General features: G+C 46.5%; 13 protein-coding genes across 13 annotated transcripts; 3 read left to right on the forward strand and 10 right to left on the reverse strand.

The window, feature by feature from the left end:
* Nucleotides 1-121: 121 nt before the first annotated feature.
* On the forward strand, nt 122-1873 carry MCYG_03010 (uncharacterized protein; the record flags this gene model as incomplete). The annotated part of the gene is made up of 1 exon (XM_002847458.1): nt 122-1873. The coding sequence occupies one exon, from the start codon at nt 122-124 to the stop codon at nt 1871-1873; it is 1752 nt and encodes a 583-aa protein (XP_002847504.1).
* A 981-nt stretch (nt 1874-2854) lies between these two features.
* Nucleotides 2855-3461, reverse strand: MCYG_03011 (glutathione peroxidase; the record flags this gene model as incomplete). Its single annotated transcript, XM_002847459.1, has 2 exons — nt 2855-3336; nt 3419-3461. 2 exons carry the CDS (start codon nt 3459-3461, stop codon nt 2855-2857), a joined length of 525 nt encoding a protein of 174 aa, XP_002847505.1.
* A 526-nt stretch (nt 3462-3987) lies between these two features.
* MCYG_03012 (uncharacterized protein) lies at nt 3988-4526 on the reverse strand (the record flags this gene model as incomplete). The annotated part of the gene is made up of 3 exons (XM_002847460.1): nt 3988-4301; nt 4359-4431; nt 4491-4526. The coding sequence occupies 3 exons, from the start codon at nt 4524-4526 to the stop codon at nt 3988-3990; spliced, it is 423 nt and encodes a 140-aa protein (XP_002847506.1).
* Nucleotides 4527-6159: 1633 nt separating this feature from the next.
* Nucleotides 6160-7542, reverse strand: MCYG_03013 (conserved hypothetical protein; the record flags this gene model as incomplete). Its single annotated transcript, XM_002847461.1, has 2 exons — nt 6160-7090; nt 7153-7542. The coding sequence occupies 2 exons, from the start codon at nt 7524-7526 to the stop codon at nt 6160-6162; spliced, it is 1305 nt and encodes a 434-aa protein (XP_002847507.1).
* A 2609-nt stretch (nt 7543-10151) lies between these two features.
* On the reverse strand, nt 10152-11533 carry MCYG_03014 (lipid particle protein; the record flags this gene model as incomplete). Its single annotated transcript, XM_002847462.1, has 2 exons — nt 10152-11448; nt 11502-11533. 2 exons carry the CDS (start codon nt 11531-11533, stop codon nt 10152-10154), a joined length of 1329 nt encoding a protein of 442 aa, XP_002847508.1.
* Nucleotides 11534-12229: 696 nt separating this feature from the next.
* Nucleotides 12230-14215, forward strand: MCYG_03015 (RNA exonuclease 3; the record flags this gene model as incomplete). The annotated part of the gene is made up of 2 exons (XM_002847463.1): nt 12230-12504; nt 12604-14215. The coding sequence occupies 2 exons, from the start codon at nt 12230-12232 to the stop codon at nt 14213-14215; spliced, it is 1887 nt and encodes a 628-aa protein (XP_002847509.1).
* A 429-nt stretch (nt 14216-14644) lies between these two features.
* MCYG_03016 (60S ribosomal protein L22) lies at nt 14645-15206 on the reverse strand (the record flags this gene model as incomplete). The annotated part of the gene is made up of 4 exons (XM_002847464.1): nt 14645-14771; nt 14848-15044; nt 15105-15146; nt 15198-15206. The coding sequence occupies 4 exons, from the start codon at nt 15204-15206 to the stop codon at nt 14645-14647; spliced, it is 375 nt and encodes a 124-aa protein (XP_002847510.1).
* Nucleotides 15207-15675: 469 nt separating this feature from the next.
* Nucleotides 15676-16797, reverse strand: MCYG_03017 (translin; the record flags this gene model as incomplete). The annotated part of the gene is made up of 8 exons (XM_002847465.1): nt 15676-15747; nt 15820-15969; nt 16030-16115; nt 16176-16278; nt 16329-16462; nt 16518-16571; nt 16637-16673; nt 16729-16797. The coding sequence occupies 8 exons, from the start codon at nt 16795-16797 to the stop codon at nt 15676-15678; spliced, it is 705 nt and encodes a 234-aa protein (XP_002847511.1).
* Nucleotides 16798-17623: 826 nt separating this feature from the next.
* MCYG_03018 (conserved hypothetical protein) lies at nt 17624-18136 on the reverse strand (the record flags this gene model as incomplete). Its single annotated transcript, XM_002847466.1, has 2 exons — nt 17624-18002; nt 18090-18136. 2 exons carry the CDS (start codon nt 18134-18136, stop codon nt 17624-17626), a joined length of 426 nt encoding a protein of 141 aa, XP_002847512.1.
* A 370-nt stretch (nt 18137-18506) lies between these two features.
* Nucleotides 18507-18968, reverse strand: MCYG_03019 (uncharacterized protein; the record flags this gene model as incomplete). The annotated part of the gene is made up of 1 exon (XM_002847467.1): nt 18507-18968. One exon carries the CDS (start codon nt 18966-18968, stop codon nt 18507-18509), a length of 462 nt encoding a protein of 153 aa, XP_002847513.1.
* Nucleotides 18969-19371: 403 nt separating this feature from the next.
* Nucleotides 19372-21311, forward strand: MCYG_03020 (tyrosine-protein phosphatase CDC14; the record flags this gene model as incomplete). The annotated part of the gene is made up of 3 exons (XM_002847468.1): nt 19372-19426; nt 19485-20025; nt 20084-21311. 3 exons carry the CDS (start codon nt 19372-19374, stop codon nt 21309-21311), a joined length of 1824 nt encoding a protein of 607 aa, XP_002847514.1.
* A 609-nt stretch (nt 21312-21920) lies between these two features.
* Nucleotides 21921-22701, reverse strand: MCYG_03021 (conserved hypothetical protein; the record flags this gene model as incomplete). The annotated part of the gene is made up of 2 exons (XM_002847469.1): nt 21921-22231; nt 22296-22701. 2 exons carry the CDS (start codon nt 22699-22701, stop codon nt 21921-21923), a joined length of 717 nt encoding a protein of 238 aa, XP_002847515.1.
* Nucleotides 22702-23993: 1292 nt separating this feature from the next.
* Nucleotides 23994-26007, reverse strand: MCYG_03022 (glutamate decarboxylase; the record flags this gene model as incomplete). The annotated part of the gene is made up of 5 exons (XM_002847470.1): nt 23994-24289; nt 24376-24902; nt 24972-25574; nt 25649-25887; nt 25990-26007. 5 exons carry the CDS (start codon nt 26005-26007, stop codon nt 23994-23996), a joined length of 1683 nt encoding a protein of 560 aa, XP_002847516.1.
* Between the last annotated feature and the right edge of the window lie 256 nt (nt 26008-26263).

A 26263-nucleotide genomic window follows, 5' to 3' on the forward strand; every position in this document is an offset into this window, starting at 1 on the left:
ACTGTCCTGACTCTGACGAAGACAGCACCGTGTCTACAGTATATGCTCCGGAGTTGAGGGGGCTCTTCCAAATACCCATCCGGTCATTGGAATATCGTCTACTGCTGGCCCGAAACCGACCATGGCTCCTCAACAACCACCGATGGCATCCACGACTGCAACGGATCCAGTTCCTCCTTCTCAAACTCCTCCAGCTCCGGGTCCGCCGGCATCGGCTACCTTGCCCAGCATGTCGATGATGGCACCAGCCAGCACGATGACATCTGCACAGATCACGTCAATGGCCTCAGTCACAAGAAGTGGCATACCGGGCGTTGGAATACCGACTGACACCATTGATTTCACCTACGTCTATTCGTCGGCAGAGACAGGCACAGCAACGGCTTCTCCCGAGCCGAGCGGAGGAGGTCGTTCGAATCAACTAGTCGGACTCTACGTCGGCGGTGGCATCGCCTTCGCCTCCCTCATAGCCTTTGTTGTCTTCTTCTTCTTTCTAAACAGACGCAGACGAAGGGCAAAGCAAGGACAGCAATGGGAAAAGGGGCAGAGAGGACCCTATCTTAAAATAGACCGCTCCATGACTGGCTCGGAAACAACGCCTGCCTTGAGCCTTTCTAAAGCCTCTTCAAAGCCAAAAAGCACATCGTCTCGACACCGAACCCTACTGCCTATTGACATGATGCCATGCTCGGTGGCCTACCTTCATCGCAACACACGGGATCTGGAAAACGAGTATATAAGCTCCAGGGGACAGAGCGTGGCCTCCCAGAGAACCGAATCAGACCTCTTACCCGATAATCCTTACACGGCCAGCAGTTCCGATTCGCGGGGTGCACCGAAAGATCGTGTGCAGAGTCCGTTTGGAGACAACTCTAGCAGCCGTGGCCTTTCATCAAAGAGTTCCTTCCATAGAGATGTATCACAGTCGCTGGTCGATCCACTACGCAGTGCGTCCTCACTTAACTACAGTCCGGCGTTGGTTCAGGCAAACCAGAGGGCTGCCCAAAGCCCACACAGTTTCAACAGTGGGCTCGGATACCCCACACATAGCCCGAACCTGAGTCAGATTTCCTCCTCTGACTCCAGATTCCTTGCGGTACCGTCGAAAGTGCACTCGGCTCTCGGGCGTAACTACTCAAGCCCTAGGGACCAACCTTCTTCCAAGCCTATAACAAACCACCTGGCTCCTTCATACACGCCGGAACCACTAACGTCCAGAAGCATCAACTCGTACCAAAGCCATATTCCAAGACAGCTTAGTCCGGTACGAGAGGTCCCGAGCACTGGCCCTCCAAGTTCAGCGGGATCCCCCGATATCCCTCAGCCGGCCTACCGCTCAGGACACCTATCGCACTACACCGAAAGCGATGGCGCGAGCGAAGTTTCCATTCGCACCTACTCAAAGCTAGTTCCTCCACCCTTGACCACCCGCAGCTCCATTCTGGCCAACTACCTTGCAGAGGCACTCCCAGACCACTCCCCGACCCTCCCCAAATCTATGCTCGGCGGCTCTATATCTTCATGCTGCTCGTCCCCTCGAAGTAGCGGAGAACACAGCCCCCGACTGAGACACCAGAACTCTACCAATTCAACCAACAAACCAAGCAGCCTCCTCGTCAAACGCCGTGGCGAGAAGGTCGCCGGGAAGATGGGCAATGAATTCACTCTTCCCGCAAAACTACAACGGCCTATTCAGATTGAGCACGATCAGATCCATGATGATGACAACGATTCGATCGACTCAACTTCACCCCGCTCCATCAACCACATCCAACCCATGCAGCATAATACCGCAGAACCCACTTCATCCTCAAGGGGCCATAGGGTGACACCATCAAAGCGTGGCGCCGATATGTACCTTAATATCAACTAATACCCCCTCAACTTCCAACATAATTCGCTTTATTTCTGATTTTCTTTGCACTTTTTACTTTTTCTTTCTACTTTTATATCCTCTTTTTTCTCCTTTATTATCTAGGCATCGGGTGGCGCGACTTTTTTTCTTGTTTTTGGCTCACTTTCTCTTCATTCTTTATAGAACTATACCATGTTCCTCCTTTTCTTTCGGCCTGATCAATCTGTTATTACTGCACCAGACCCAGCGTCCTTGATCAAAATACACGTTATCTAATGACACGGCATTGAGAGCTTTGCTGCAGGATATACAATATATGAGCGCATTGTGTCAATCGTTTTCGCAATTTTTCTTTTCTTTTTTTTTATCTACATGGGTTCCATCTGTTGGACCCTTTGGCCCCATCCGCTTTACTGTGAATTAGTTAATCATATTACATATATAGGATTGAGTACTCGACCGAATATAAAACAAGGGTGTCTGTATTGAGCACTGTGATCCGTTTAGTGGCAATGTCCAGGCTGATCGACTCAGCCGCGTTTGCCGTTGCCAAGAGGTTTCTATTTTTACGTGCGCAGTTCCTGGTTATTACATATTTTTTTCCCTTGAAGGTTATTTGCTTGGATGTCGATGCATCCGTTATATCTCCAGGCTGTTGTTATACGAAGGTGGCATGATAAGAGGACTATCGGGGAAGAAATATTACTTTGTCAGACGTGGGGAGGTTTCTGCTGGTGATCCACCGTATCTGCGTGTTTTTTTGGTGGGGGCGGTTTGTGGATCAAACGAGCAAGGTACACAGCTAGGAGTAAGGATGACGGTGAGGGTATTTGTTTAATTATATTTCCCAAGACTAATTCATATCGTATGAGATGAGATAACAATTATACGGACTAAACCGAAATAGTTTGAGTAGATGGGAGGACAAGGGTCGTAAGGCGTATTATTATGTGTAGAAAGAAAGGAAATCATCGACGTGCTATGCCACTTTCAAGCCAGCTACAGCTGAGAGGCCTTTCCAGCTTTCTCAATCTCAGCCAGGATGGTGCTCTTGAGAGACTCGGGTTTCGTGGTGCTCGCCCATCGCCCAACGACCTTTCCATTGGCGTCGACCAAGAACTTCTCAAAGTTCCATTTAATTCTCTTCAGACCCATGATGCCAGGCATCTCCTTCTTCAGCCAGTTGTATACTGGCGCAGTGTTGTCACCGTTGACATCTATCTTGCCGAGAACCGGGAATGTGACGCCGTAGTTGGCCTGGCAGAATGTCTGAATCTCATCGTTGCTTCCGGGGTCCTGAGAACCGAACTGGTTGCACGGGAAGCCTAGTATGGTGAACTTATCCGGGTGCGAGGAGCTGATTGACTTGTAGAGCTCCTCGAGACCGGCGAACTGCGGGGTGAAACCGCATTTTGATGCCGTGTTGACGACCAGGACGACTTTGCCCTGGAGCGAGGTGAGAGGGAAGGGCTGTCCTTTCTCTGTTTTTTGTAAAAAAAGTCGCGCAGTTGTTAATGATTATAGTAATAATAGCGCAACAAAGGGGAGATGATTATTGCATACTGTCAACCGGCTCAAAGTCGTAAAAGGATGTAGCTGACGACATCTTTGCAGAGAAGATGAGTGTGCGCGACGAAGATGCTATCCTCCTAGCTGTAACTCTTCGAAGACAATACTAGTAAGTTAATGGGAGCTATTAGGCACGAGTGCTATGCCACTTAAAGGAAGAGAGGGTGCAAGTTTATATAGCGACGGACCAAGAGCGGAGCAAGAGGGAGAAAGATCCAGTAAACATACCATCATGTAATTAATAACGAGTTCGTCATCTTCGTCGTTCTAGCTTCCTTGCAAGCTTGGCCTTTTTCTTCTTCGAGATGCCGAGGCATTTCCAGATGCAGACATTCTGACGCCGCTTTTATCATTATTACATAACTCTCCTTCTCCTTCGCCAGATACAGATTTGATATTATTCTCATGTGTTCATGATCAAGTAGACATCTTGTATTTTAAGCTAGTTCTCGCCTGGTAGCTGATAAAATGCAAGTCTGGGTCACCACACACAGCTCAACAAAACAAAACACCCGACACCAACTAAACCTCTCAAGATACAGTAAAAAGGGTGTTGCATTGCTTTAGAGAGGGTTCTCTTCAGACTTGATCTCCTTCTTAATCTCTTTCTTGCATTCAGTCTTCAACTTCTTGGTGCGACGGTTGTTGGCGGGGCTTGGGGTGTTAATGGTAGTTTCAGACTCGGGACCGACAGCTTGCTCGTGCCCGCGTTTGGCAGATGCTGGAGATTTAGTTGGAGTTTTGACGGAGCCAGCAGCGGAGTTGCCCTTCTTTTCACCCTTTGTTGGCGTGGAAGGAGTAGAGCCGGGAGCCTTGTCTCCATTGGCCTTGTTCTTGATGAATTGGATTTGGTTCTGAATGCACTTCGCATTATACTCTGCAGCAAGATTTTAGTGCCCTGGTCAACGCAGAATGATAGATAGACATTGCTTACCGGGGCCCATAAACTCGACGATGCCCTTATAGTCAATCTTCCCTCCGCTTGTCTTCACGATGGCCATCAAGAGCTGCGAGGTGCACATTAGCAACTGGATAGGTGGTACTCCCTCTCTCCTGGGTGGTTTACCTTGGCCCTAGCCGCATCGTTCCAGATAACTGGCATTTTGACGAGTTTCCTTCACGGCTGGACGATTGGGAATGCCTGTCGGATGTGCTATTCTGTTTGCTTGAAGTCAAGTCGAGAGATCGAGGATGGGAAAGAGAAAGAAAAAAAAAGAAGGGAGGACATGTTTATATAAATAAACAAACCTGCTCTTAATGCAGGGGAGTGTTACCATAAGCGTCGACGCATGAGTGGAAGGACATGCTGTGGCATATGGTATATAAAAGAAATATAAGCATAGCTGTGGGGATAATGAGCATTAAGCGGGACAGGAAAAGTTCATCTATATCACAGTCCGTCCTCTGGAAGGTGAATTTATCCACTAGATGGATAAGTTAGGTGCATATTAGAACTATCAGGGTAAGGATATTAAATTGGAAAATATCTTCGCTATATGTTGCTCCATTACCTTAAGAGCAGTCTTGGCCCCTAGCATCAAGCTTATTTATGCGGTTGGCAAAGGCCAGGACAGCATCTATTTTCTCCAGCCAGTTAAGGTATAAGGGTATGCGCGCTTCATTTAGGAGTCATACAATTGTAACAATGGTATGGTTCATTTATGTCATAAACTGACACGCAGTGAATGGTTAGCACCTGTGCTTCCACCCATCTTTTCCAACTTTATCAATAATTGATAGTTTTCCATTTAGGGTATACGAAATCTCCTAGCAGCCTTATCGAGGAGTTCATAGTAGGATCATTCCGCCTTTCCAATCTCGTATAAAACGACAGCATAGCTCAGCCGATAAGCAGATAGCTTCTAGACACTTAGAGGTATTTATCAAGCTAACCTATAGATATTCCAATTCGTCAATAAACTCTAGCAGCCATAATGAAGTTGATTTGATCAGTACATACAGCTCTTACGCTTCCCAGGATATCAAAAATTGACATTATTTGACCAGCTCATGCTCATGTTGGAATGCAAAACTAATAGAGCTAACAAGCAAAGGCCTTAAAAGTTATATCTGTCTCCTGGATATCACGACGTTTTTGGTACAGAGGTGTTCTATTTAACTACAATGAAGTAGTTTCGGATAAGCCGCATAGCTTCAACTCTGCTATTTGACTTGATAAACGCCATCACTATGGTGAATAAATCCAAAAAAAAAAAAAAAAAGCTTTGGCCACTAATGAGAAAGGTAATCACGTGATGTGTCCTACATCAAGAGCTACCAAGCGAAGTCTCCCATCCACCTTCATTGCATATGAAATAGAAACAATATCTGTGGAATATATATTTCGTGACTGTTAACACTTCAAAGCATGTCTATAATATCAAGCATCAATCTGGAATATTTTTAGAGAAGAAAGTGGTTCTGATTTTATAGCCCAAGCCAGGGGCGATGAAAGTGAGCTGTTAAAACGAAATATCTGCATCCAAACTCCTAACATGACATAGAATGGGTGGGGGAAAAGAAAAAAATGCAATGCATGAAGATCCAATAGAGTGGCGTTCCGACGCCTTCGAATTAGACCAAAAAAAGGGGGTAAACTGAAGGTGCGAAAAAGGGTGGTCAAAATCTTTTCCAACGAAAAAAAAAAAAAGGCAGTGAACTGATGTGGATATCATAGACCAGTTGAAGGCACTCGAGCCCCTTTACGCCCGGGAGCTAGGTAGCTTGGTGTGGCTCTACTTAGCCTCCGGCTTTTTAGGTTCCGTCTCCTCTAGAGCTCTTTCAAACTCTCTCTTCATACCGAAGTTCACGGCATCGAGGACGTTATGGACTATCTTCTTGGGTGCATATCGTGGAGTAGTCCCTTGTTCGAAGACTCCTGTTTCAACCAGTATCGAATACCAGAGGGTCTCGCTCACGTCAGACTCGTTGTACTCGTTTGTGCCACGGATATCCGATTCGGGGGTATCTCCAACAAAGTACACTGTCTGCGGCGGGGAGTTGATGCCATGGGTTTCCTTTCGCCATTGTTGTAGAAGCCTTGTGGCAAATTGGAACGTACCAAGCTGGGGTTTGCCGAACGCAATCGTCTTCAACTCCTTTCTGGTGACAGCTTTGAAGAGAGCTTCGACAGAAGCTCGAAGGGCTCCCATACCGATACGTGTATGCTCGTGAGATGTCGACCAGACAATATCATTATGGGAGAAATAAACTGGCGGGCCCTCCTCGAATGTCTCTGAGCGTGTGCCTATCTTGCCGCCCTTGGACATGCACAGGTCAAGAATAATTTGTTGGTCACCGGCCCAATCCCTGCTGTCCGCAAACACAAAGATAGCTTCGATGACTAAATTGTCGAAGTCACGGACCCGAGAATTCTTATATTCCTCCTCTGTCAGCTTTCGGAATGGGGTGGTATCCTTGTTTGTCTTGATGATATCACCAGGCGTCACAACGTCGCGGAAACCATAGCCTTCAGCTACGATACGGCATTTTTCGCCTTCACCACCTACAACCAAGACAGTCTTATACTTCTCTGCCATCTCTCTCATGGGTGTGTGTCCACAGATGAATTGACCGGGTGAAACATCATATTCAAGCTGCCGGCTAAGATCAAGACATCGCTCTTCCTCAGTCTTGCCTCCGCCGTTTGTAACGAAGATATACGGCCTAAACTCATAGTGGCAGGTCAGCAAAGAGAGTGACCTTGCATCCAGGAAGCAGATACGTACACTTTGATCCCATACTCATTGTCTCCGTTCAAAACTTTTAAAGCTTCCACCGCTGCTGGAATAGGCTTCCCACCGCGAATAAGTACGCCATCAATATCGAAAGCAAAAGCATACCTATCGGTTGCTACAACTGGGACTCCAGTGACTGGCGATACAGCTCTTGGAGTAATCTCGGCCGACGAATTTTCTTCTTCCAGGTGGTATTTAGCAACTCCCATGGCCTTAGCGGCTTCATAAGCAGCCGTGCTCGCCATCAAGTGTTTTGGTGGCACAACCACATTAGGCCCGTTCACCATATCCTCCCTAGTCGCGGACACATTGGATAGACGGCGGACTCTGGGTGTGCTCGGAGAGTATGATTCCGTACTTGCCATGACCGCAGTTTGTTGGATTTTGTTGATGGTAAAGAGTCACTATCTCGTCTTATAAGAATAATGATGATAAGAATAATAGCTATCCAGCTTCAAGAATAATTTGCGCGCAAATGACAGAATTCCTTTGTAGGATGGCGATGTGGTAGTTGGTTGTCCCCTTTTATTGATTGAGGTCGTTTTATATTACTAAGAAATTGTCTTTGAAGATGTGAGGAAAGTAGTTACGTTGGAGGCAAGAACAATGGAGCTATTGAATAAGGAGCGGATAAGCTTGTTATATATCACGTCCTTTCCAAGTGTTCTACAAGTTACATACGTCTTCCTTAGGAAGCAGCGGAAGAGTATGATGCAACCCGTCAGCCCGGCCAAAATTACTAAGAACCCAGACAAGCCAGGTTCTCCACCTACTTAAGACGATACACAAATGGCGGAACAGCAGTTTGAGAAGTTACCGAACTTCCTCTCTTGCCATTGTTCATTCGAGAGATGAACCATGGAATTTGCCCAACTATCAAAATTTTCTTCCGCTTATTCCTCCCTTTCCATCATCTCCGTTCGATGATCCTCGCCCTTTACTATTGCCGCAGGCATTGATATACTCATGTATTGGGTGTTTAGATGGGCAAAACCGCCTCCGATCTCCCCGATCCTTCTCTCGGCCCACATCGGGGGTTACACACTGCAACCTTAAACGGACGAATACTAAGCATACATTTTATTTTTATATGCTAGGGAGAGGAAACACAGAGTAAGTAATGGCAAAGGTGAGGATCCACATAGGCGGTTGAGAGCGACATGGACAATGAGATGGCGTCTTGAAAGATATCCCTGCAGGCAACTGGCCAATTATCAGAGCGGTTCCTGGAAAATCTCCACCAGGAAGACCATCGTATTCTTGAAAAACAGGGGGAAGTAACGGGAGTAGACCGAGATAGTGTTGGGATTTATATTTCAGCCCCTTAATATCATATGGAATGGTAAGACGACAACTGTACAAAGATGGAAGGCGTCTAGTCAATCACATTCCACATTACCGCGCTTTGCTAAGCGTTTCAGCTGTGTGAAGTCTCCAAGCGGCAAAAGAATACACTGTTATTAGTGACCGCTACTGTGGGAAATCTGCCTCCACGGTTTCCTCTTGTGTGGGTGTGGACCCGCATATAATAATGACGTCCCTTCGCATATTTCCCCTACATACCCCTATCACACCCACCACTACGGAGAAGATAACCATAGTGTGTCCAAATTTGATATACAAAGATGGGATTAACAGCACCAAAACAGCGTTTTGAACCACCTCTAGTCATTTTCGGGGATACATACACACCGCTTGGTATATAGGTACATATCTTTAATGCTGTCTTATCTGTGTTATCATTCCCCTGGAAGGAACATCAACAGACCATGACCCACCTGATGGTGGAGTGTTGATATGCAGTTGGATAATTTATGCACGAAGGCATTTTTTCCCTCAGGGATCGTCGAACAGAGAAAACGAGGTGATACCCTTTGACTGCAGCATTAATGACTTGCACATTCTGAAAGTTCCTGTTGGGGGTTTGGAAGCTATGTAGAGGGCCACAGAGTAGTTATTTATCGCTATAAATATAACTTGACTCCCCTATATGGCAACTACTATGTCGGCGAAATACATATGACAGACGGGACGTCCCTATAGTTTAATTCTTTGAACAAACGTAGGAATTTGGCAACCTCGAGATAACAGATTAACTACCTATTGGAACGCCCCTGGATTCTAATCAAGCCAATTTTCCAGACACTCCGTATTCTGTAAATTAATTTCCATCCTCACCTGCTGCTCTGTTGGAAAGGAATATCCGATTCGTTCTCACACCCGACCCGAGCGCAAAAGTTCGACTTGGATGTTACGCAGCGATGGATGTTTTGAATGTGAGGCTCCTCTATGACGTCAATAAACCTTAGTCTTGCCAAGGACGGCAAACACAAGGGTCTGAGTGGTTGGACCATGAGCTTAAGTGGACCTCCGTCAGGGATGTCTGACTAAGACGGGCTTGGCAGCTTAATGTCCCAGGATGGCGCTTCCTCGGAGATGCTTGGGGTTGTGCGCCGGGTAGCCATTCGATTAGATATATGTTCATAATGCAACTACGTAGTTTTCTTAAAGGATACCTTCTAGACGGTGCAAGTAACTACATGTATCTATATAACAAATGTAACATTAAATCCTTAGCGCCTGGATGTTTGGTAGTCAGGTTAGAGACGTAAAGTAGACCCAACAAGTTGTTGGTCAAATCTATGAGTTGCATATACGGGAAAAAAAGCAGAGATTTCTCATCTGCAAGTGTGGTGAATCCGACGGGTTTCCTAACCGTGCTGGAAATCCGTGCGCAGGTGCCAGGGTATTGCAGACAGTGTACAGTGTTTTTGTGCTGGGTTCAAAGTGGCTGGTGGTGTCAGAATTTCAGGGATCCTTGTATGGTGTGTGAGTTACTCCTGCCCCTCTGTCACGGAAACCATAAAATTTGGTAGATATATTTGTATGGGGAAATTAACCATAGCGGCTTTGCTGTTGGGAGACGGAGCCCATCGTGCATGGGTAAAGTTTGGGATCGAGAAATGCATGAAGCCATATGCATACCGGCATCAGATACGGAATTCTTCTTCCAGCCAGTGCCTCACAACGATCTTCCCTTCTTTGAATGATTCCCTAGGTGACCTGACAATGATAGCTGCATGACTATGCCGAACTTCATGGATATATACCGGGTATTTGCGGAACCCAACCGAGTCAAGATTATCAATAATTTGAAATTGAGCAGCAGTTAGAGCAAGAGTAGGAAATGTAGCTTTCCTGGGCTCATGAGTGGCGACATTATCCGTGATTCGAACAGGCTCCGTTAGAGGGTATACAGCAGCGGCGGGATGTGATTGTGTAAGTGTTGGGGGTCTCTCATTAGGGTGTGGGGTTGATCCTGAGATATACTCCGGTTTTTGTGCAGCATTCACGGTTTCGTACATATCCTCAGCAGCGTTCCGGAATCCCCTCATAAGTAGTGGGACCCTGTAGGCATTGTAAACTACCCCGGATCTACCTTGTTCATGCAGGCGGATGCGTTTCTCACTCAGGATGGTCTGGTAAACTGCGTTTGCTAAGAATATCACAGAAACAAAACCGACAATGATGAATATAAATAATCGAAACGAGAGTACTGATATCGTAGAATAGGCATAGGAAATTAATCGACCAAGAAGGGACTGGGATTTTGCTCTGAGAAGTATTGGTCGATCGGGGTCAATGACTATCGGTGCATAGCCATCGACAAAGCTTATCGAGAGATCATCTACCTGTGTGAAGGGATCTGTCTTAGATATTGCGGTTGTGTAATAAACCGCACTTAGGTCGTTAACAGCGTTGGCATATAGGGTCCGATGCCTGAATTTCGCAAGTGCCAGCATAAATATGCTTCCGGGGGTAGCAAGAATACTAAGGAGTGGTTTTCCAGTGTCACGAAATGAATCAATCATAAAAAGCTGTCGGCCTGAGGTCGAAACGCATCTGGCACCGAGGACATTCCAGAAATGGCTTGTTCTCCTAGGGCTTCTCACACCGACATGTGGTGAAGCAAAGGTCGTAAAGTTGACGGGCTCAATGTCTGTAAAATACCCCTTGGCATAGAGTAGGCCGATAGCATATCGAGCAATCAACCCACCCAATGAATAACCTACCACACTCAACCTGCGAATCTTGTGTCCCTGCTCGGCAGAGCTCTTAATTGCTTCTTCCACCTCATGTGCTACCCGCTCTCCGCCAAGCTCAATGCCGTCATATGTGAGAGTTCCTGCGTTGCTCTTTGGACACAATATTTGTAATGACGGTTCGTCGTACTTTTCTCGAAGAGAGGACACAATATAATCAAGGTGCGCTGGGTTGCCCCATAGACTGATATTCAGTGTAAGCTATTGCCCTTATTGACTGTCATATATATCACTTACCCGTGAATCAGTACACAAAGGTGATCTGCCATTGGATTATTTGTTCGTTGGCCGCTGCCCTCTATAGCTAGTATAATGACCCTTATGTGCGAAATAAAACAAGAAAGCCTGACTGTAATCTATATTTTATATTCTTGGGTGTCAAATATGTTGGAGCCTCGCCGGAGATAAGGACTTAAAAGCGAGGCTGATGTTTGCATTGTTTACATTATTTGTATCGTTTGCATCTCCAGATCAAACCTCAAAACGTTTTCAACATGGCATTTCGTAAAACAACACATTCTTATCAATCAACTTACCATCACTTACATTCGATAACATAGCATTAACATGCCGGACTCGCCTCATTTAGCCCTCCTGAACCACTGAGAGGGATTTTGAATAATTAACGGTGTTATCGTGAAAAGAATATAAGGCATCAGGAGCTTGCCTACCCGTTACACTGACAACTTGAGCAAAGTAGCAGCTCATCGTTGTGAAGAATAAGAGAGATGAGCTAGATATTGGCTCTCTTATCTTCGTCTTTACCATGCAGGGTGGTTTTAGCAGACTGATAATTGTCTTCACTAGCCATAGCTTTCATCGGAAAGCAACCTCGTCGTTACAATTCTTTACGCTACCTCACTATCGATACCCTTACTCTATATGTGTCTAGGATATATATATTTAGAACTTGAGTCCAAAAACTGAGACTTCGCACGCTTGTCCTAACGATAAAGAGAGAGACAATGTTCAGTTCGCTAGGGCTTTTCAACGCAGTGCTCTGTCCTCAAAATGGTCACTGCAATGTGATTAATTGCATCTTTGCTCACAAAGAAGTCAATAACATAGCTAATCCCACGCCCGTCGCCAACTCCAAGAAGGCAATAAATCCACATTCTGAGGCCGTTTCGAAACAATATATAGACGAACCACATCGTAAAAGGCAGCGTTTGCACGACAATGGAGGGGCTGATACGGAGCTGACCAGCCATTCTATCCCAAAACCTGATACTACCGCCAAGTGTGATTCCACCACAGTTACATATGAGTTTTCCCCATCTCGAAATAAGGCTTGTAACCTTGACTCCTTGAGAAAATGTGTTTCTCCACCTCCAATTAGCCGGACCACTGCCAGTCCGCCTGCTGCATATGTTTTGGAAAAAACTCAGGATCGTATCCCTCCGGAATCCCCTGGCTATTTATCAAAAAGACAAATAAAGAAGGAGACACTCAATCCGAGACACGTGTTTAAGCCTCCAGCAACACATGCTATTCGCATGTCTATCCTAATTAAATTGCATAGCGCAATGGTGCGCCTCAACAATGAACTAAAGAATTCCGTCGATCCGTCTAAGAAGTGCATGGCTCTCTCTGCCGATGAATTGATTTCGATGGCCCTGGATGAAGAAGAAAAAATCGCAAAGGAGTCGCCTGCTGTCTATTCAAATGTCATCAAGTTACGCATAGTGAAATTGACTAAGATGAAACCGCAAGAATGGGAGGAAGCTGTTTTAGCCTTCATTCGACCTGAAGGCTTATCAGAAGCGATAAAACCGCCTACCACACCATCACAGCCTATATTAACCGACTTGACGGTTGAAGAAGAGAGGACTGTCCTCTCAACTCTATATGCTTCCCCTGATGCTCTGAAGGAGCTTGAGTACGTTATATCTCCCCCGTCAACAGACGATATTGCCTGCGCAAAACGGGGGGTAGAGGCCTCACAGGGCTGGGAGAAGTGTGATCGGTGCAACTCGAGGTTTCAAGTCTTTCCAGGGAGAAGGTCCGATGGCATCCTTACATCGTCGGGCCCTTGTGTCTATCATTACGCAAGGCCCATTAGGCCGCCTAAGCAGAAAACAGACCATATTGTGGGGCAGAAGGAGTTTTACTACCCTTGCTGTAAAGAACCCGTTGGAACATCTACTGGATGTACGAAGGTAGATTCCCACGTATTCAAGGTCACTGATATGAAGCGGTTGGCTGCCACAATGCAATTTAAAAAGACACCGCGACAGACGAAAGAACAAACGCTACCACCAGTCTGTTTCGACTGCGAAATGGGATATACCACTTTAGGCCTTGAGATGATTCGCTTGACAGCTATAAGCTGGCCAGAAGGGAATTTACTCATTGATGTTTTGGTGAGACCGATAGGAGAAGTTTTGGATCTTAATACTCGGTATTCTGGCGTTCGGCCCGAACAGTTTGCGAATGCTACTCCTTATAAGAAAACGCAGGCTTCAGTTGCTACAAACAAGGTTAAGGATAATTCTAGTCAGAACCTTGAAATAGTTGACTCGCCTGCCGCGGCAAGGGACTTGCTTTTCCAACATCTACAACCAGAGACACCTCTGCTTGGTCACGCCTTGGAGAATGATCTTAATGTTTGCCGTATAATCCATCCTACTATCGTTGATACCGTGTTGTTATATCCACACCCAGCAGGCCTCCCTATGCGGAACGGCCTTCGGGCTCTCACGAAGAAGTTCCTGGGGCGAGATATTCAAGCTGGCGGGGGTAGCGAGGGTCACGACTCCATAGAGGATGCAAAGGCAACTGGTGACCTGGTGAGGTACAAAGTAGGCGAGAAATGGAAGGTTTTGAAACGATCTGGTTGGACAATTCAAGATGGAAAGCTAGTAAGTCCGGCAGGTGGTGAGGTGGACGAAGTACACCGAGTGACGAAGACTGGCATCGGTATTAAGAGGAAGGCCGATGATGGCAACTAATAGCATCTTTGAACTCTTCAATAGTGCTCATTTGTTGTAGACAACGTCTTTTAACAGCATACCCTAGTTTAATCTCCATAATGAAATTCCTGGGCTAGTTCATACTTGCATTTACTTTTCCCCAAAAGGGCCTACCATCATAAAATACAAGAAGAATTTGCTGAGGCAAGAAGGGTTACGATCAAAGAGCCGATTATATTGAATTATAGAGATGCGCAACATGCAAGCTTCATGACTCATAAGGCTCGTAAGTATGGCGCCAGATATCATAGATTGGCTAGGTCGAAGATCCCCATCCTCGCGAGCAATCCGCTTCCCTAAAATCCGTCATCGGAACTCAGATGATACTTCCACATGCAGAACGTACACAGCCTAAAGTTTTTTTCTATTGAAAAAAAAAAAAGAAATCGGCTCATGTCGTCGTTCTGTTTACTCGTCATCCTCCTCGGCCTCATCCTGGACGATGTTGTAGAATCGGAGTTCGTAGACACCCTTGGAGGCGGAGACAACGCGGAGCCAGTCACGTAGCTGTTGCTTCTTGAGGAACTTCTTCGTCCTAAATTGAGAGGAAAGGTCGGATGAGTACACGGCTGGGATGTTAATGTGGTGTTATGGTAAAGAGGACAACATACAAGTACTTGAGATATCGGCCAGAGAAAGGAATGTGAGTGATAACCTCGATCTTGCCATCGCCAATTTGGGAGATTTGGACGGATTCGCCAAGGTTGCCTACACGACCCTCGACCTTGATCTTGTCGTGCAAGAACTTCTCGAAAGCGGAGACATCGAAGATCTTATCGTTGGCAGGTTGAGAAGCATTGATGATGTACTATATCAAGCCACGTTAGTGCACGACCTTCAGGCGCGGAAATGAAAAGCGCAAACATACCTTCTTGGTAACCTTTTGCTGCTTGCCTTTAGCAGAACGGGCCTATGAATCGTGTATGAACCACCCAAGGCGGGTGAGAATGAGTTAGCCTACTGCTCCCATGGTGGTATCTTGTCGTTTTCTTGAAATCCATTAATTCTGCCTCCTTTGGAAGCGGAGAGAGAATATCGGGAGTGGTTTCAAGGGGGAACAGCAAAGCGATTCTCAACAGGTGAACGTACAGAAGCGGGAGCCATTGTGACGAGAGAGGATTTATATGGGTGAGATAGACCGCAAAGAGGTAAATATCCTGCGGAATTGCTGTATCGACGAGGTGGTGTGATATATTTTTGTCGTTAATTTTTCATGAATATGTAAGTTCGAGAGGGAATTCTTGGCGTGGGCAGAAAGAGGGCTAGGGCTTGTATGTTCACGTGATATAAAGTTATCTTACGAGGAAGAAAGCAGAGTGCAGGAATGGATGCTACGGTTTGTATATTGGATAGCCTAGAAAGAGCTTCTTATTTCGCTATGCCATGTGGTTAAGTAACATGGAACTAAAGACTCAACAATACTTCTCCAGTTGATGCACCTATTCAGACCCCTTTTTAGGAATCAAGTTACGGAGAGACAAATCATACACCACGTCCTCAACTTTCTTGACCTACATCCATAAAATAGTTAGTAACCAGTAAGATCGGTAGCTTTGGGGCATTTATGGAAGGCCAAAACACACGTTATACTTGATTCCATCGCTTCGCTTTCTCAGAGAGTCATTTTTGAGATTAAGGAGCTGGAAGCCTGCATGAAGGTCGGAGATAAAAGTATGGATCTGTAGAGGCCTGGTATAGTCGCCAAGTGTGACCGAGTTGACGGCAAGACGCGACTAGATTTCAGTAAGCAAGGCAAACTAAGTGAGGGGGACAGGAGCTAGACGGGAGTTTACCAGTTCCTCAACGAGCGAAATGAGAGCATGCAGGTACTCCTCGATGGTAAGGTGAAAGGCGTCTTGGTCCTTCAAATTAACAGGAACTATATCCCAAGCGGCATTAGATCCTCTGGGTAAGAAGAACAGGAGGCAAGGTCACACACTAGCAAGGAATTTCCCCACGTCTTCGATGGTCATGAAGCTTGAATTTTCACCAGCAATCCCCTTCATGCCACCAAGCCAACTGCAAAATTCGATTGAGAAGACCTGTTCTGGGGTATCAGTAATGGTCCCTAAAGCAGAGGAGATAAGCGCACCAAGTTCTGCAGCTCTCTAGTCCAGAGGTGATTGTATTTGTAGAACGGATGCTTTGAAGCAACGGTCACCAGCTTGACGATATCCTCTCGCTGCGCTGAGATCTCTCTTGTTGCATCGTCGAGGATGGGGGTTACTATAATAATTGTGTTAACCGGAGCAATTTATATATGACAGCAACATAGATATACTTCGAGACGGAGGCGTGGAGTGAGCCCGCGATAGAAGTGCCTGAACAGCTCTGCCTGTCCATGTGATAGTTTATTAGTCCCTATAGGGTCTGAACACGCTGACAATAAAGCAAAAGTACCTCGTTTAGAGAGCTCCTGGACGATTTCTTGAATTTCCTGGTCAGACCATCTGGTCAGTTACGCGGCGAATAAAAGGGACTTTGGAGCATACATCGCGGATCTTGGTCTCTTCGTCGATTTTCGACTGCAAGGTCTCGAATATCGCCGTGTCAATCATCATGAACTGACTATCTGGGGTTGATGGCGGGTGGTTGGGGTGTTTGGATGTTTTCAGAACATACTCGAGACAAAGCGTTGGAGGTATATCTTTGTTTTACATATATCTTACCATACACAAATACTTAATATACGAGTACTTCAGTTTATTTACTTCCATGTTCATACTTCTATTCTTCTTTAACACTCCAGCAAGCCGAAGATATCAATGAAAAAAAAGAAGGGGGTTCGCGTCGATCGGTGGTAGTGTAAGACCGATGACACGGTGCGAAAAGACATGCGCAAGCACAGAGGTCTAATCACGCGGTACAAAAATAAGAATAATCAATGTTGTATTCCTTAGAATACTTTCAGAGATTAAACTGAAAAGAACAGATACTACACTTGATCTAAGCCATAATGGCAAAGAGAGCTGGAGAAGAAAAGAGAAAAAAGATCAAAAGAAGGCGGGCGGCAAGAGATATTTATACCACAGACAAGTGGGGCGGCGACTAAGCGAGGTTTCCGTAGCCCCGCTCTCATTGGCTGGCGCTGTCAGACTGAATTAGGTAATGTTTTTTGGCCACGGAACTATATTATGCCGTCTCCCGGTCTCCATTTGGAAAGGGTCACGGCTTCGCGCGCTGTGCTACTTGGGTAGGCATAAAGGGCAAGAAAGTACTCCGTAGTTGGGTAATGGGCAGTAGTCGGAGTGTATAAGTACTGTCATGGTACTGTGTAGATTATCCGGAGCGGAACAGATATGTCACAACTAAAACAGCACATGCATAAAACGCCGTCTATGCAAAAGTGATAACTAGGGTTTCTCTTTTTGTGGCTCTACATATATTCTATGGTTTCCCTAGCTCAGCGCTTATGACGTCGACATCTAACTCCTCCATCACCCCGACTACCACGCCTAGCGAGTCCATAAACGCATTAACTGCCACCCGTAGCATTCTGTTGGTAGTTGCTCTATATTCGGTCTCCAGAACCGTTAAGTTTTCATCATTCGTCTCTGTAACAGCATCGCTTGCAGTCTGTTCGCGTCTACCTTCCCGCAGCGTTGGGCTTACTTGCATTTCAGTTTGCGAGGCGAGGGAGCTGGATGAATCCGGGCTTGTGAGACGGAATGTGCGCTTGACCAGCGGCGATAGCTCGCGGTCTACCTGTAGCGTTCGAAGGGCAGAGGAGGCCAGGCGATGTGAGGGAAGAGGCACGGAGATGGTTCTACCAGCACGGTCAGTATAATACGTCTGTGAGCGGGTTGGAACATGCGCCCGATACGCCGAATGAGCACGACGTCAATCAACATACAGAGAGTAAGGGAAATCCGGGTCAACTGGCTGGATAGGCTGCGCCATGGCCATATCGGTATGTTAAGGTATATGGTATGTAGTTGCGCTGAAAGATATGTGCACTCTTGGAGGCTTGATTTTTTGAGCTATTGTGGCGGGGTAGCCCTTGGTGTGTGTCATTAACTAGCTCGCAACCCTCGGTTGTATTGTCAGTATTAACAGCAGGCTCCTAAAAACGTACACATTTGCGCGTTATTTGGTATGTATGTAAAAGCACTGCAATTTGTTGTTTGTCAACATGCAACCAGGGGGCTGTTGATAAGAGCTCGAATCCAGATGTGTCTTTCGCCACCGAGATAGGCTTGCCTTTGTGGAGTAGTTTCAAGGATACCGCAACAGAGATTATATTTCACCAGCATCCCTCCGTCACTATACGTCACAACCCTGCTTTCTCATTTGTATGAACACCTTTTATACACCATACTGTGCATCTCCAGTAAATAGTTCGAGTAATGCGGCTGCAAGAGGTACTCTGCGTGACGACATGGATAAACACGAGGCCGATGTCTGTATCCCCCTCGTACCAACGGTTCATCCTTCTTCCCCGGTGGCACAGGGCCTTGCACAGCCAGGCACACAGCGTCTCTCCCTGTCGTCTCTCTCTGGCTTCCCGTCGTGTGGCTCGTCCTCTTCGTCTTCTCCCCCCGTCGTCGCCATGGAAAGTTTGGTTGCCCTTGGTTCTTCCTTGTTTGTTTTTGGTCTTAGCGCCCGCCGGCGCGCTAACCCTGAAACAGTAGTTGGTCCCACTATTGATATCCTGACCAATCAGGGCCACCAGCTTCACGTGGTTGCCGGGCCAACCACGTGTGGCTAACCCGATTAGGACACGTGATAACATAACAAGTAGCGGTGGTCCATGCGCCCTCGCTGGCCCTTTTGGGGAAAGCAAAGAAGAAAAAAAAACATCAACATCAACATCATAATAAATAATCACAACATAAACAACAACCTTGACCCGTCACAGATTTATTATCTCTCCATTCGCTCTCTCTCTCTTCTCCCTCTCTCCCTCTCTCCCTACAACAATATCATCACCAGCTTATCATTTTGTTGACATCCTTACTTCATCTATACCAACTTCTTCGTCACAACTTGATAATGCTGCTTTGATCTTGCGGCGATCTCGCGGAACAAACCCTGTCATCGCTGTTGCCAGAAACAGAGACTATCATTCCCGCATTATATCATTGCATCGCATCGCTTGACCCCAATTAAGAACGGACAGATTAGTCTCGCTCAGCATGCCAGCTTCAGCGCCCTCTGGCTTGTACGGTGCACCGATCGAGTACATACAAGGTAATATTGCGCCTGTGACTCCTGCTTATAGATCTTTCCGACTCACTCTCCCTGGTAGATCGTCTTTATCTGGCTTCTTACCATAGCCCTCCGTCTGAGAACACTCCATTTCCGTTTCTCGCGGCACCGCCCAAGTCGCCTAGTAAAAGGCGTGCGGGTGCAAACACCCCCTCCCGGAAGCACCAGACGGCCAAGTCTCCGGTTTATTTCAACATAGATGGATTACTCTTGTACAATGCCTTCCATGCAGACTTTGGTCCTCTGCACATTGGACACCTCTACCGGTTTGCGGTGCATTTCCATGAGATTTTGGGAGACCCCGAGAACACCGATCGACCGGTTGTTCTGTGGACCAAACCAGACCCCAGAAGCCGGGCAAACGTTGCATGTGTTGTAGCCTGCTACATGGTTTTGATTCAATCCTGGCCTCCTCACCTCGCTTTGGCTCCCATTGCGCAGGCTGACCCTCCTTATATGCCATTCAGAGATGCTGGCTACAGTCAGGCAGACTTTGTTCTCACCATTCAGGATGTCGTGTATGGTGTGTGGAAAGCCAAAGAGGAAGGGCTCTGTGGACTGAAAGATTTTAGCTTGGAAGAGTAAGCTACTATTTTTCCACCCCTCTCCTCTTTGATACAGCGTACTAACATGGCATAGATATGAAAAGTATGAACGAGTAGATATGGGTGATTTTAACTGGATCACCCCGAACTTCCTTGCTTTTGCGTCGCCCCAGCATTCTCCAACTGCCGTCATTCCTCAGAACACGGCTGAATTTGCTGCCTTGCCTTCCACCATCAATCAGGTTCAGGACAGTGACTTGCCGGTCCCTTTTAAGAATGTCCTTACGCATTTTTCTACAAGAAACGTTGGCCTGGTTGTACGACTTAACTCTGAGCTCTACAGCCCCTCGTACTTTACCGCACTCAACATTAATCATATTGACATGATATTTGAAGATGGAACGTGCCCACCACTTCCATTAGTGAAGCGGTTTATCAAGATGGCACATGAGATGATCACAATCAAAGAGAAGGGAATTGCTATTCACTGCAAAGCTGGTCTGGGGCGGACTGGCTGTTTAATAGGGGCGTATCTCATTTACCGATACGGATTCACTGCGAACGAGATTATCGCATTCATGCGCTTCATGCGCCCAGGTATGGTCGTTGGGCCACAGCAGCATTGGCTTCATCTGAACCAAGGCAGTTTCCGCGAGTGGTGGTTTGAAGATCAACTCAAGGAGAAGCTTTCCCTACCCACTCCAACCACCCCCGGACGTGTATCTTCGAAAAGGCTGAACGGCAGCCAGACTGCAACACCACCACATGGAAACCAATCCAAGAGAGCTGCACTTGGTGAAATTGACACCAACGAGAGCGTCAACAGCTACGCGGATGAGAACCTTCCGGCCCCAACACCAGGTCAGCCAAGAAAGTCGCATCGCAAGGACTCGAGGCATTACCCATACGCCCGTACCCCATCTGCAAGTCTAGCAGGCGCCGCCAGCTCTCCAAGACGGGGCGTTTCAAAGGGCCAATCAAGCAACCGTGTCGACAGTGATGAAGAATTACAAGCCCTAGTCAACCGTGTTACTTCTCCACGTACTCCCGTTTCTAGTGCCCAGCGATCACTCAGCCATTCCGCAACCTTAACTCCCGAGATAGATATCCATGAAGACGCCGAGAACTGGGTTGGCGACTCAGGTTCGCCAAAACCCAAGACCCCAGCCAACCCCAAGAGTGGTAGCGGGGTTTTAGGAGTAAGCAAACAGCGGTCCAATCCAAGGAGAACTGCAGACAACCGGACCGAGACTCGTGGTGTCCGCAAGTCAAGTGGAAGAGTTGGAAGCGCCGGCAATATTGCCAGGGTGAAGAACATCTAATTTCTCACAATCAGACCAATGAGGCCAGGCTAAGCCGTACTCTTAATGACGTTTAATGCTGTTTCGCTGACGAAGTTGTCCATCTCATTCCTCTTTCGAAGCAAATTTTGGACCTCATGTTGATCTCATTCCTGTACAGAATCTTTCGATCTGCCCTTTTAACCCATTGTTCTGCTTTTCCCCGATGCAGGGTTTCTTTTATTCTCCTTTCAGTCTCTATCTACTTATCGTTGTTGCTCAATGATTGATGCATGGTGGGAAGTTATGGAGTTTTGCGTGTTCGGCTTGTTGTGGGTTGTTTTATGGTGTTGTTACTTGATTCTTGTTTTAATGTCCTTCCCCGTTGTCTCATATTCCTTTCCCAAGTGATAAAAAGAGTCTGCTAGAAGCATGACATGGAGTTTACATAACCGAGACAAATAAGAAATGGGATTTATCAATTTGATAGTACACTCTTTGCTCCGATTGGTGATAACTTCTTTGGCTTTGTAACATATTGGCCACCCGATTAGTCCAGGCTAAGGGGGCTGGTCATAAATCATAAATCATAACTGGATAAGTACACATAGATCAACTAAATGGTATCCAGCCGTACAAAGCACCTTGGGTCTACAACTTCTTAACACTCTCCATTGCCTTTGTCCAGTATTTCTTTCGCTCATCTGTGACGCTTGTCCCAATGCACTCGGTCAGGTACTTAGACCAGCCCTCCTCTGACCCAGACTGCAACGCCGTCCTAACAGCGGGTGTACATTGGCTCGTCAGGAACCATGCTGCGGAGCCAAAGTCATAGTCGTCGTTGGAAAGCAGGAGATCCAAAACCGCATCGACATTCATCAACTTTGGGCCGATCTTCCCACGCAACTCCGATATTGACTTGGCATAGAGGGCATTAAATTGGGGCATTTGCATGTTCCGAGCTAAGAGGTACCAGAGGTTAGGCTCCTAGTTAACTATCGAGAGGAGATAGATAATATCACTTACTGCCTTGTCCCGGTCTGCCGGGGAATACATTCTTCTGATACTTGAACTCTCCCGACTCCAAGGCGATAAGGCTCAGAATAGCAGCCATCTCAGGCTTGGAGGTGATCTTGTATTTCTCAAAAGAGTGGATGAGGGGCTCTGCGGCTTGAGAAGCGCTTCGACATTGCCCTTCTGCCTTTGGTGCAGAAACGCATGGTTCCGTAGCAGAGCCGGGAGCGATATTCTTCAAGGCTTCGATCATGGAATCTTTGGATATAGTTGAGGTAGAGCCTCCGGTTGGCTTGGGAGTGGGGAGCCCATACTGGGGGGTTGGAGTTGGCGCATCGTAGCACCCATCTAGGGGATCTTCGCTCGCAGAGACGAAGGATGTTGCAAGAAGGAGTATAGCGGTGGATAGGAAACGCATGATGAATGTGTGTATGTCTGGACTAGTTTGTATGAAACCGTACCCAAAGGAGACGACGAAGTTGTTGGTAGAGAAGGAGAGAATAATTCCTAGAGAAAGAAGAAACCCTCCTGGTATAAATATATGCGGGACAGGTCTCCTGGAACTTGACTGGTTGGTCAATTAGTGACAGCGTTCACCCTTTGTGAACAATCCGTCGAGCCCGCAGTCACGCTAGGATAGGTCTCCTGCGTTCAGTGAAATATGAAATCCATTATCTCCCTAATAAACGACTTCTGCCAGGGGCTTGACTGTGCCTTCAAGGCCTCTCGTTGGCCGCAGGGACCGAAGGCTAAGCTTTCAATAATGCTTGTCTTGATGTCAAAGTTGGAGATAATGAGATATCCGTGTTATTTAGCGACTTGCCCCTGAATAAAATGGAGCCCAACGGCGAATCACTATCCACAAGTGGCCACGCTCATTTGGATCCCTAGTACGGAGTACTATGTAGGCTCGTTATGATGGGCCGGTCCAGTTATTTGTCTTCACCCTCTGTGGTGGCAAACGTGAATCGTGAACCCAGACGGCCGCATTGTAGGGAAGTAAAGGATGAATATGAGGTATCACGATCCTATTCGTTTATATTCTCCTCACTCTGGGGTACATGTACATTTCATGTAAGGAGAGCGACTCGCGGCGTTTCATGTTTGCGGTTGAAGAGGGTGATGTATGGCTGAGGTTTAACCCCTGAGCAAATCAAGCTTTTTTTATATTCCAGGATGTGCATGGAAAAGCCGCCACCAACTTCACCACCAACAACTCTGCGGTTCAACAATCTCATTGGCTTTTTTTCTAAGTGTAGATATGATTATTTGTGTGTTGTGTTGACGGCTGCTCGCCTTCGGCTGCATTATCCACAGCTGTGCAGTTCTCTTTCGCCCCTGTACTATTTTGGCAACACTGAAGAGATTTCCCTATGGTCAGCTTCAGCCATGGGAGTTATTGCCTACCAATTCATCTTCATCTTCGCCTACTGTGGGCTTAATTTGCGCCTTACTGGGTACCTTTAAATGGATTTCTTAACAAGGGACCGAGATTAGTTACTCTGATTAGTTAATTATACTGCAAACACAAGTCCAGCGTCACCGACCAAATAAACATTACGGTTGATAATCACCATTAAACCGTCCGACGAGCTAGACATTAAATCACAAGAATCGTATGTTGTCAGGAAAGGATCAATTTGTACCACGCTACTTTGATATCCCGAAAACATTCCGTGAAAATTATCCTGCCTGTATATCAAATACATCCTAGCAAACCGAACGGTGGATTCCACTTTTCATCGGGTGGCCGGCGGATTTCCCATTCTTCCCATTCGATCGTTTCGAGACCTTGTGAGGGTGATTTTTTTTCTTTACACGACGGCGTTCGAGGCTAGTCGGGCCTGTCTGGAGTGCAGATAGGTCTACTGGGTCGGACTTCATAAGCCTCTCGGTGATTGCTATAATATCCGCCACGAGCTTGTCGATCAGGTCTGCGGCCATACTCTCCCGAACAACAACCCTCATGATTTCCGTCTCCTGTTCCTTAGGAGGGAGCGGATAGTCTACCAATTTAACAAGTTAGCTTACATCTCTCTGGCTAAGAATGGTACCGTCACGTCGGTAAGGACGATATATCAAGTTTACTTACTAGGAACAATATACTGTTTTGACCTTAACAAGAGGCTTATACTCTCTTGCTTCACATGTGGGTAGTTCTTCTTGAATGCGTCAGAGAATCGGAATGTTACCACTGGCAAGCCTGCGTTATAATCGGCTGACGTTTCACCTTCTTTGAAAGGCGTGATTTTGTTCAGATGCTGGTGGTAGAATTCTCCCTTTTTGCGGTGGATATCGCTCAAGCATACAAACCACCCCGTTCGCTCCAAAGTTTTGCTAAGCAACCTAGCATTCGATAAGCAGTTTTCCATGATCTCTCGATATCCATTGAATCCAAGGCGGATAAAATTATAATACTGGCCAATAACTTGTGCCCCTGGCCGGGAGAAGTTCAATGTATAAGTCTCCTCTCTGCTGCCGAGATAGTCAAGCTCAAAGATGAGTTCTTTTGGCAAATAGGAGCGATCTCGCCAGATAATCCACCCCAATCCAGCATACACGAGGCCATACTTATGTCCGGATGCATTGATTGACTTGACTCGGGGCAGCTCGAAATTCCTTGATATCATATTAGTACGGTCATTCCACCCCCCAGCAAGCAAACTATAGCCTACAGGTAGTACGCACCATTTTGGTCCTCCAGCCCCTGCATCGGTAAATGGAGCGACAAACCCACCACTGGCAGCATCAACATGGATAGGGATGTCGAATCCGGTTTCGGATTGTATGTCATCTAGGATATTTGAAATCTCCTCAACAGGCTCATAGTGCCCCGTGTAGGTGCTTCCCATGATGACAAATATTCCGATGGTATTCTCATCCACGCTTTTCTTTACCAATTCTGGATCTAGACGAAACTGGCTCGTCTCAGAGACATCCAGCACTCGGGGTTCGACGTCAAAATACCTGGCAAATTTAAGAAGTGCTACTTGGGCATTCGAACCCATGATGATATTCGGATTAGAAATGTCTTTCCCTGCATCCTTGCGCATCTGCTGCCATCTCTTTTTCATGGCCAGGCCTCCAAGCAGAATAGCTTCAGATGACCCGGTTGTAGCGGATCCAATTGCTTCTTCTCCCGGCTTTGGGTTCCAGAGATGGGATATTATGGATATGCATCTCGCATGTATAGCCATCAATGCAGGATACTCGTCAGCATCAGCAAGGTTCTTGCTGATATTCTCTACCAGAAGTTTGTTTGCTTCTCGGTCCATATAAGTACCGACAAAACTACATAGTTATCAGTTCGCCATTAGCAGCTGTTTTCTTTCACACGAGCTTGTAGTACGAGTTCTTATAACTACCTTGCCATGTTCAAATTTGGGATGCCGTCCAGATCGAGTTCATTGCTCAACATGTGGTGCACTGCATCCGCACGAGCTCCGAATTTTGGGATTTTGAACTTGGGAATCTCCTCCCTGCTTGAATATCTAGTCGAGTATGGTGCTACGGATGACACTGCGTTCGAAGTGAAGATGGACTCCTGGTCCTGATCTGTTTCGGAATCTTCACGGAATTGCTTGATGATCGCATCAGGATCAACCTATTGGCCTCACCATCACAATTTAGTATCATGGAAATCAGACCGTGGGATGTTCTTGATAGCTTTGGTTTGTCGTTCTCTATATAGTTGGACCAAACTTACATGCGATGAGAGCGCCATATTCAATGTTGTCAACACCAGCGTAGAATCAACGAACAATTCACCCGTTCTGCTAACTATGCAAAGCCCTTTTTCTCTCTAAGCTGCACCCTCTCCTCAAACATTATATAGTTATATCTCTCTAATTATCGTTTTCTTCTCTTGCATATTCCTGTTTTTAGCCGGATGAAGTCATAAAGCCTAAACTACGTCATTGCTGCAACGAAACGCAGAAAAGCCACGAAGGTCACTTTTGAAGCAAAAGTGTCCAATTATA

The sequence above is a fragment of the Microsporum canis genome, genomic scaffold, assembly GCF_000151145.1.
Source record: "Microsporum canis CBS 113480 supercont1.3 genomic scaffold, whole genome shotgun sequence".
NCBI classification, from domain to species: Eukaryota; Fungi; Ascomycota; class Eurotiomycetes; order Onygenales; family Arthrodermataceae; genus Microsporum; species Microsporum canis.